Below are 8,802 nucleotides of genomic sequence, written 5' to 3'. Positions count from 1 at the left end.
GAGGCGGCGGTGGTGCTGGAGGCGGCGCTGGCCGTGCTGCTGGCCGTGGTGGCGCGGCTGGGGCCCGACGACGTGCGCGGCCTGGCGGACCCGGTGCTGCTGCAGGCGCAGGTGCAGGAGGGCTTCGGTTCTCTGCGGCGCTGCTACGCTCAGAGCGCCGGGCCTCATCCCCGCCAGGCGGCCTTCCAGGGCCTCTTTCTGCTCTATAACCTAGGTGAGTCGGGATCCCGGCGGAAGGGCAGGGGGCGGGTGGGAAGGATGCCTCCCTGTAGACAGCGGAGGCCGTAAAAGGAACGGGAAGCTTTACAGTCACACCATTGGCTCCCTTCCCCATCCCTGCCTTCTAAATGTGTGTCGAGTCAGTGCTCCAGATCTGCCGAGCCCCGACGTGCGCTTTCTGGCCTGTTCCTTCCCGTATCTGGGTCTTAGGGGTTTTTGGTAACAAAAGTGGAGAGGACGACGTTGGAACGGCAAAATTCACCCAAGTGATTTTCAAACGTTTTGAAATATGTAGTTCAGTGTTGCAAAGCAGCTAAGAATATCTGCCCATGAAACTTCCGGCACAGAAGTTTTAAGACGTTAAGATCCTCCCTGTGGATGGATGGTGCGGTCTAATACTTGTTCTATTTAATTGTTATAAAATGCTCTTGCTTTCACAACCCACCGATGAGTGGGAAGCCTTAGTTCACAAAAGTGGCCCGAGGTTCATTGTGTGTGGTTCTCCTGGAAGGGGAGCAGGGGCCAAAGCTCCTTGAAGAGGAGACCTTGCCAGGTAGACAGGGAAGGCGTGGCAGCCCCCGCTTCCCGTCTGTACAGCCGCTAGGGCAGTGGAGAAAGCTGAGTTTGAAGTCAGAAAGCTTGGATTAAAAAAATTTTTTTAATGTTTATTAATTTTTGAGAGAGAGAGAATGAGCAGGGAGAGGAAAGAGAAAGAGAGACACAGAGAGAGAATGAGAGAATGAGCAGGGAGAGGAAAGAGAAAGAGAGGGAGACACAGAGAGAGAATGAGAGAATGAGCAGGGAGGGGAAAGAGAGAGAGGGAGACACAGAATCCGAATCCGAAGCAGGCTCCAGGCTCCGAGCTGTTAGCACAGAGCCCGATGCGGGGCTCGGAACCCACCACTAACTGAAATCATGAACTGAGAGCCAAAGTTGGACGTTTAACTGATTGAGCCACCTAGGTGCCCCCCACATTTGGATTTTTGTGTGTCAAATTCTACTACGGACGAACTCGGGGACAGTCCCGGGCCAAGTCGTGAAATCTTCTGGGCCTGTCACCTCCATCGGAAAACCATGTCTTGTTTTGTTAAGAGCATCCGGACTGTTTGAATGAGCTCTGGCAACTCATTCCAGGATGGAGAAAGCGGGAGGGGAAAGTCAGCTTGGCCCAGGGGAGGGGCGTGGCGAGAGGGGAAGGTAGGCGGCCCAAGGTTGGAGGAGGGCTTGGTGGTAGGCCAAAGGAGGTGGGCGTGGCTGAGAACCCCAGCAGGTGGGAGGCTAGGGTTGGGGAGAGGCCTAATGGCTTGCGACGGAAGGTGGACCCCGATCCGAGAAGACACTGAGCTGTCCCCTGGCTCCCGCCCTCACAGGCTCCGTGGAGGCCCTTCACGAGGTTCTGCAGCTACCGGCTGCCCTGCGTTCCTACCCGGCCCTGCGCCGGGCCCTGGCCGTGGACTTGGCCTATCGCGAAGGCAACACCGCGCGCCTGTTCCGTCTGCTCCGGATCCTGCCCTATCTGCAAAGCTGTGCGGTGCAGTGCCACATAGGCCATGCCCGCCGAGGAGCCCTGGCCCGCCTCGCTCGTGCCCTGAGCACCCCCAGAGGCCAGACCTTGCCCTTGGGCTTCGTGATCCACCTGCTAGCCCTGGATGGGCCGGAAGAGGCACGGCGTCTGTGCCAGGCCCACGGACTGCCCTTGGATGGACAGGAGAGAGTTGTGTTTCTCAGGGGTCGCTACACGGAGGAAGGGCTGCCACCTGCTGGGACCTGCAAAGTGCTGGTGGGGAGCAAACTGGGCGGACGCACCCTGGAGGAGGTGGTCATGGCAGAGGAGGAAGAGGAGGGTGTGGACAGACCGAGGCCCCCCGCGTGAGGAGCTGTGCGCGCTCCCGAGCCCAGGACTGGACCCACACGCTCAGGTTTCTTGTTTCTCATAATTCCTACACAATAAAAGGAATTTGTTTTGTAGGGACAATAACTATAATTGATTTATTTGGGGGAGGGCAGGGAGTTGTTGAGACACGATATGGATGGAGGGACAGAGGAACCAGCCTGGGCAAGGCCCTAGCCATCCTGGGCCTCAGTTTCCCTGGTGGTCTCTGGTTGGCCTTACGCATCCCATCCCTGCCCACGTACCCCCAAGAGCGGCTGCTGGTTCTGACTCTCCCCTCCCCGACATCCCATCTCCGGGTCTTCACCCTCTGCCGACCAAGATGCAGGGTAAGGAAGGCTTGTCACTCCCTTCACGTGTCCACGATGGGCGGGACCCTGAGCTGTCATCTCAGAGGCTCGGGAGGGTCTGGTGATCGTGCCTCAGGCTGGCATCCAGGAAGACTGGGACACACCCCCCAAAAAATCAGAGTGGGAGAAAGTTGGGATAAAGGCTGGTGGGGAGCTGGGGAATGAGGGCTGGGGTCAGAGGTCAGCCACTGGCCGCAGGGTGGCGGCAGCGCCCTCCAGGGCCACCACCAAGATGCTGAGTTGCCTCCGCACTTCAGCCCAGGCTTCAGATCCTGGGCTCGTGTTCATGGCCCTGGAGCAGGCATTGGCCAGGCCTGGGAACGTGGCTACGGAGCCTGTGCGGGGTGCCCAGAGCACATGGCTGAAAGAAGGCACAGGGGAGACGCAGAGTGAGTCAGGGACCAGGAAAGAAGAGGGCTTCAGCCTGGAAGGGGCTCCTCTGTGTACAGTGAGGCACAAAAGCACCTCCCCACTGCCGCTGAAAGGTGGGGCCCTTGCCACAAGGTTGAGGGGAGAGACGATGTTACAGTCCCAAGTTGACCTTGACTGATTTGCCTCCCCGCTTTTGAGCTTGATTTGTCAAGCGTTTCAAGGGGCTGGGCTCTGGCTCTGACATTCTCTGCCCTCAGATGGGTCCCCCGGGTCCAGCCTCACCTGTAGTAGCGTTCCTCTGGGAAGGCCCGCGGGTTTAGGAAGGTCCGTTCCAACAGCATCAGCTGGTCGTTGAGCATCCGGACCTGCAGGGGGCTGGAAGCGGCAGGACCTTGTCACCCTGGAACCAGCAGCCCAGCTCCCAGCCTGCACCCTGCCCTGGGTGCCGCCCTCCCAGACGCCTGCTTGCTGCCCCTGCTCACTCAAGGGTGTCCTTTCGCAGCTCTGATACATGCTGGACCAAGGCCGTGGCTGCTCTCTCAAACTTCTCCACTGCAGTCACCAGAGGCCCTGGGGGGGGACAGCCGACAGTTTAGCCCTGGAGGCGCAGGGCTCCCCACACCTCCCTGTTAAGGGGGCTCCATACCCAGGCTGATGCTGTGCTGCTCCAACAGGACCTCAAGGTTTTGCTGGGCAGCCTGCAGAAAACTTCGGAGGTTCTCTCCATAGTCACTGACGTTAAGAGGCAGGAAGAGGCTGTCACTGAGCCTCAAAAGCACGCTCCCTGCAGTCCGGGCCACGGCCTGGTGGCTGCCAAAGCCTGCAAGGAGTGTGATCAGGCCAGGGCTCAGTCTTTAGCTCGCCCCACTCCAGCCCCAGGGTTCCCCCAGCCCCCTTCCTCACCAGGGTCCACAAATTTGTCCACATAACCAAAGGTGTCAAAGGCTGTGTGGTAGGTGGGGTAGATCCTGGCGGAGGTCTTGCTCTAGGGGAACAAGGCCAAGTGACAGGCTTGGGATGAGAAGCGGGAGGAGGCGGGCCAACAGTGAGCCACAACGTAGGGACGTCATCTCAATGCATCGCCACGGGTATGAGGCAGGTTCTAGAATTCCTACTTTTTTTATTTTTATTTGTTTTAGTCCTTATTTATTTTTGAGAGTGAGACAGAGAGAGACAGTGTGAGCAGGGGAGAGGCGGACACAGAATCTGAAAACAGGCTCCAGGCTCTGAGCTGTTAGCACAGAGCCCGACTCGGGCCTCCAGCCCATGAACCGTGAGACCATGACCTGAGCCGAAGTCGGACGCTCAACCGACTGAGCCACCCAGGCGCCCCCTAGAATTCCTACTTTACAGAGGAGGAAACTGAGGCTCAAGAAGTTAAGTCACTCGACTGACTTCACACCACTAAGAGTAGCAGAGCTGGGCCAGGTGCCAGTTTGCCATTTCACATGAGGAAAAGCCTGGGGCACTTGGGAATCAGACGAGAGGATTCAAATCCCAGCTCCACCAGCCTGCAGCGGTATAGCCGTGGGTGAGAGAAATGGCTTCTTGGAACACCGAGCAGGGAGACACAAGCGGGGCGCCCCATATCGCTTACCCCGTGTCACCCTCACGCCAAGGCCATGAATCACCCCTGGATTATACTGTTATTTAACCTATTCCGGGGTAAACATTTTATCATATTTTAAGATCTCTGGAAACAGGACGCCTCTTTTGTTTTATAATTTTGTTTTCTGGAGCACCTGGGTGGCTCAGTCAGTTAAGTGTCCAACTTTAGCTCAGGTCATGATCTCACAGGCTGGTGAGTTCGAGCCCCCCAAGGAGCTCAGTGCTGACAGCTCAGAGCCTGGAGCCTGCTTCAGAGTCCTTGTCTCCCTCTCTCTCTGCCCCTCCCCCGCTCAGACTCTGTCTCTCTCTCTTTCTCAAAAATAAAGAAACATTTTTAAAAAAATTTTTAGGGGCACCTGGGTGGCTCAGTTAAGCGTCCGACTTCTGCTCATGTCATGATCTCGTGGTTCATGAGTTTGAGCCCCACATCAGGCTCTGTGCTGACAGCTTGGAGCCTGCAGCCTGCTTCAGATTCTGTCTTCATCTCTCTGCCCCTCTCCTTTCTCTCTTTCTCTCTCAAATATAAAATTAAAAAAATTTTTTTAATTATTTAAAAAATTGATTTTTTAAAGTAATCTCTACACCCAATGTGGGGCTTGAACTTCAAACCCTGAGATCAAGAGTTGCATGCTCCACCGACCGAGTCAGCCAGGTGCCCTAGGATGCTTCTTATTTTAATTTATTTTATTTTCTGGAGAGCACACGTGGGGGAGGGGCAGAGAGAGGGGAACAGAGGGTTCAAAGAGGGCTCTGCGCTCAGGGAACCTAACGTGGGGCTTGCAGTCACGAACCATGAAATCATGACCTGAGCCAAAGTCAGATGCTTAACCTACTGAGCCCCCCAGGCGCCCCGCCCCACGATGTCCCCCTAGAGCTAACTGGCAGTGTTGCTTCCCCCCTGCACCTCACCCCCCGATGTGCACTCACAATGTTGCATCTTAAAATCAGTAGTATCTTAAATTTGATAAATTAACAGAGGAGCATAAGGAGATGCTCAGAGAGGTTAAGAAACTTGGCCGAGGTCGCACAGCTGCTGAGTGGTGGAGCTGCGCTCAGTCTGCACTAGACCAGCCCTAAAAGAGGAGGCTGGTGGAGCAAGGTACGCGGCTGGGAGACCGGAGTGCCCGCTCACCCGGTCATAGGTGTAGGCGATGTCCATGGAGGAGATGCCCAGGAAGTGAATGAAGGGTGCATAGTCGCTGCCAGCACCCAGGGAGCCCAGGCTGTGAAAAGAAACTTGGCGGGGTTGGAGAGAGCTGGGCCAGCCCGCCCTTCCTGGGCCCCAGTCCCGGCGCGGGGCTCACCTGGGGACCAGGCCATATGCTGGGCTGCTACGGTTGAAATACCGAATCCAGTTGTCATAGATGCTGAGGTCTTCGGAGCCTGGGGCGCGGATCTGACCCAGAGAGGAATCCAGTCTGGGACTGGCCTCCCCCAGGGCCCAAAAGGCCATCCTCGCCCCTGACCAGAGTCCCCTTCCTAGGCATACCCCTGAGGGCCCTACAAGGGCCTAACCCCAGCCTCAGTCCCAACTCCAGGACCTTCTAATGAGGACCAGCTCCAGCCCCGCCCACCCCGCCAGGGACAGTCCTCCTCCCGGCCCCGCCCCTTTTCACCTGTTTGGCCGCGGAGAAGATGACGCTCTGGACAGGGGGCGTTCCCTGAGCCCTCAAGGTGGCATTGGCTGTGGGAAGATAGAGAAAGTCTTCATTCAGGCCTCAGCCCCTCCTTTGCCCCCTCCCCCAGCCAGCCCAGATGCCCCCCCATACCAAACACGGAGATGTCCACGTTGATGTAGGCCACGGTGCGCTCCTGCAGCTTGCTGAAGAATTCCTGGGGGAGGGAGGGCGGACGTCAGCGCAGCGGTGCCGGCCTCGGGAGTCCCCTTCCCCGCCTGCTTTGCAGGCCTCACTCACCTCTGTGAATTCTGTGGAGCCGATGAGGCCAAACTCCTCTGCCCCCCAGCTCGCAAACACTATTGATCTGCGGGGTCGCCAGGTTCCTGGGGAGGGGGTAAAGGGCTGGAGGACAGGGTTCCCTGGATCTTGGGGTAGCTTAGGGGAAATGGAGAGAAAGGCTGGACGGGGCGGGGCAGCCAGAGACAGGAGGTAGGTCCCGGCTACTCTCCAGCCCAGCCTTCTCCGAGGCTCCCGCCTCCTTTTTCCAGCCTCCACCCAGTGCTATCACCCTACCCCCAAATCGACCCCAGTACCAATCTCAGGTGGTCCCTCCGGCCAGAATGCCCTCCCTTCCCCCTCCTTAAGGGCATGCTTTGAGTAGACCTCTTGACCCTCTGCCCCTCCGGGACCTCCGGGACCCTCTCCACTAGAGAATAAGACGTTGATGTTCTCCTTAGGGCATTATTCATATTAAGTCCTCAGTGACTTGAGGGAGAGACTGTTAGAATCTCCACTTCACAACTGAACCTGAGCCACCAGAAGTTAAATAACTTGCCCAGGGTTACACAGCTGGTTGGAAGCCGAGCCAGGGTTCCAATCTACAGTCGGGCTCCAGAGTCCGGGGATCACTAGCTGCCCACACTCCCTCTCACTGCCTCCGGTGGCCGCGTTTCCATCTCCAGTCTCTGTGCCTGCACCGCTCTTGCTCTTGCCGTAGTTCTCCAGCCGCATCCCAGAGGCCCTGGCGGCCCTCGCCTGCCCCTTACCTCCTCCAGACACCCCCTAACCCTCCATGGCACCACACGCTCCTGGTCGTGCTCCCATCTCTGGCTACAACTCAGCACCCTTTGATCATTCCTCTGCTTTTTTGTTTCAGATGAAATTTTCGAAAGCATAAAATGATTGTATGCTTGCAGTAACAAACTCTCACACTCTTTCCTGCCTCCAAATGCATAACCTGAATCCAATCAGATAAACACGCCACAAAATACTATCAGGATCATGAAAGACAAAGAGCTAAGGAACTATTACAGATGATGCACACCACTACCACAGAGGCAGCGTGCGATCCTGGATGGGCCCTTGAACCAGAAATTTATTTTGCTCTAAAGGTCATAAGGAAAACAACAGGGAACTTCGTAATTTCCTGATTCTGGTCATTGTATGGATCTTGCATGAAAACATCCTTATTTTTAGGAACTCTACAGTGATATGTTGATGGGTAAAGGTGCAGCATTTCTGCAACTTTCAAACACTTATTTCCAAATAAAAAACTTGAACAGCAACGACAGAGATGGAAATTCCTACCCTTGTACCAACGGGGGTAAAGCCACAAGCCCAGCCCCCCTCCACTTATCAGTTGATCCCTACCACACCTGTGATTTCCCAGGCCTTTTATGACACTGACTCCCCAGTTTCTCTCTGGAGTCTCCATTCTGACTTGGAGATCAGCACCTTCAACTGCCTGCTTGCCCTCTCCCCGGGGAATGTCTCCTAGGCACCTTAAAATCAGTCTGGGAAATGGGCACACACGTATAACCATGTAACTTGTGACATCAGTAACATAAACGGGCAAGGACAGCGCTTTACAGGAGTAGAGTTTCATATGAGATGAAGTTGGTATCAATTCAAATTATACAGTTATAACTTTAGGATGTTATAAGTAATAGAAGATGGGTCTGAGCGGGCAATGTGGAGTCTGCTTGGGTTTCTCTTTCTCTGCCCCTCCCCCACTTGCGCTTTCTCTCTCAAAATAAAGAAATAAACTTTAAAAAACAAACCAATAATAAATAAAAGGCATGCCACCCTTTTGATTAAAATCCCACACCATCTTCCCAGCCAACCTTGGCTGGAATCCAAACTCCCCATCTGGGCTGCCACCAGGTCCAAGCCAACCTTCCCACACGCTGTGCGCTCTGTGCCCCCTCTCCAATCTGCCAGCTCAGAAGAGAGGCCTTTCTGAGCTCGGCTTCTACCGGGAAAGCCCCTTATATTTTTCTTTATAGCGCAGACCATGGTTGCCTTTACCTACAACAACTCAGGTGTTCACTGTGGGGTCTGCTGGAACTGGACTGGCACGCAGGAGGCTTACAGGGCATATTTGTTGCATTAAAGACTGTCTGTCATCCCTGCCTCAACTAGGCTAAAGGCAGGGCCCGGGCACTGCCCTGCTCACAGCGGCACCGGCTTCCCTCCGCTGGAGGGACACAGGAGGCTCCCAGAAGCCACTGCACCAGCTCCCCATGTCCCACTGGGCGACTCGAGCAAGGCCAGGGCTGGTGTCCATGCAAGTCGGCCCCCGGGGCCCTCAGGCTTGGCACAAGTGGGCACTGGAGAATGAGAGACAGGAGGTGGGACAGGACTCCTGGGAGCTCAGGGAGGGGTGGGCTGCAGGTGACCTCCAGCTGTGAGAGTCCCAGACCCCGGGGGGGGGCCAGGGTTGCCTCACCCTTCCTTTTTTTTT

The 8,802-nt window shown here is 56.0% G+C and overlaps 2 protein-coding genes across 2 annotated transcripts in view; one reads left to right on the top strand and one right to left on the bottom strand.

The window, feature by feature from the left end:
- The window catches only part of SAC3D1 (SAC3 domain containing 1), a 2,640-nt gene extending 443 nt beyond the window's left edge, over positions 1–2,197 (top strand). The window contains exons 1-2 of the mRNA XM_029956433.1: positions 1–214; positions 1,590–2,197. The exon at positions 1–214 is cut by the window's left edge and continues 443 nt beyond it. Of these exons, the coding sequence (XP_029812293.1) occupies positions 1–214; positions 1,590–2,092 (717 nt within the window). The 3' untranslated portion in view covers positions 2,093–2,197. The remainder of the gene's footprint in view (positions 215–1,589) is intronic.
- NAALADL1 (N-acetylated alpha-linked acidic dipeptidase like 1) overlaps positions 2,183–8,802 on the bottom strand; it is an 11,305-nt gene continuing 4,685 nt past the window's right edge. The window contains exons 9-18 of the mRNA XM_029956430.1: positions 6,357–6,442; positions 6,210–6,273; positions 6,057–6,124; positions 5,745–5,836; positions 5,573–5,663; positions 3,736–3,817; positions 3,479–3,652; positions 3,315–3,402; positions 3,115–3,207; positions 2,183–2,821 (exon numbers count right to left, since the gene is read on the bottom strand). Coding sequence (XP_029812290.1) covers positions 2,635–2,821; positions 3,115–3,207; positions 3,315–3,402; positions 3,479–3,652; positions 3,736–3,817; positions 5,573–5,663; positions 5,745–5,836; positions 6,057–6,124; positions 6,210–6,273; positions 6,357–6,442 — 1,025 coding nt within the window. The 3' untranslated portion in view covers positions 2,183–2,634. The remainder of the gene's footprint in view (positions 2,822–3,114; positions 3,208–3,314; positions 3,403–3,478; positions 3,653–3,735; positions 3,818–5,572; positions 5,664–5,744; positions 5,837–6,056; positions 6,125–6,209; positions 6,274–6,356; positions 6,443–8,802) is intronic.

The sequence above is a fragment of the Suricata suricatta genome, chromosome 11, assembly GCF_006229205.1.
Source record: "Suricata suricatta isolate VVHF042 chromosome 11, meerkat_22Aug2017_6uvM2_HiC, whole genome shotgun sequence".
Lineage (NCBI taxonomy): Eukaryota > Metazoa > Chordata > Mammalia > Carnivora > Herpestidae > Suricata > Suricata suricatta.
The sequence above is the reverse complement of the archived record's forward strand: the minus strand, read 5'-3'. Positions and strand labels throughout refer to the sequence as shown.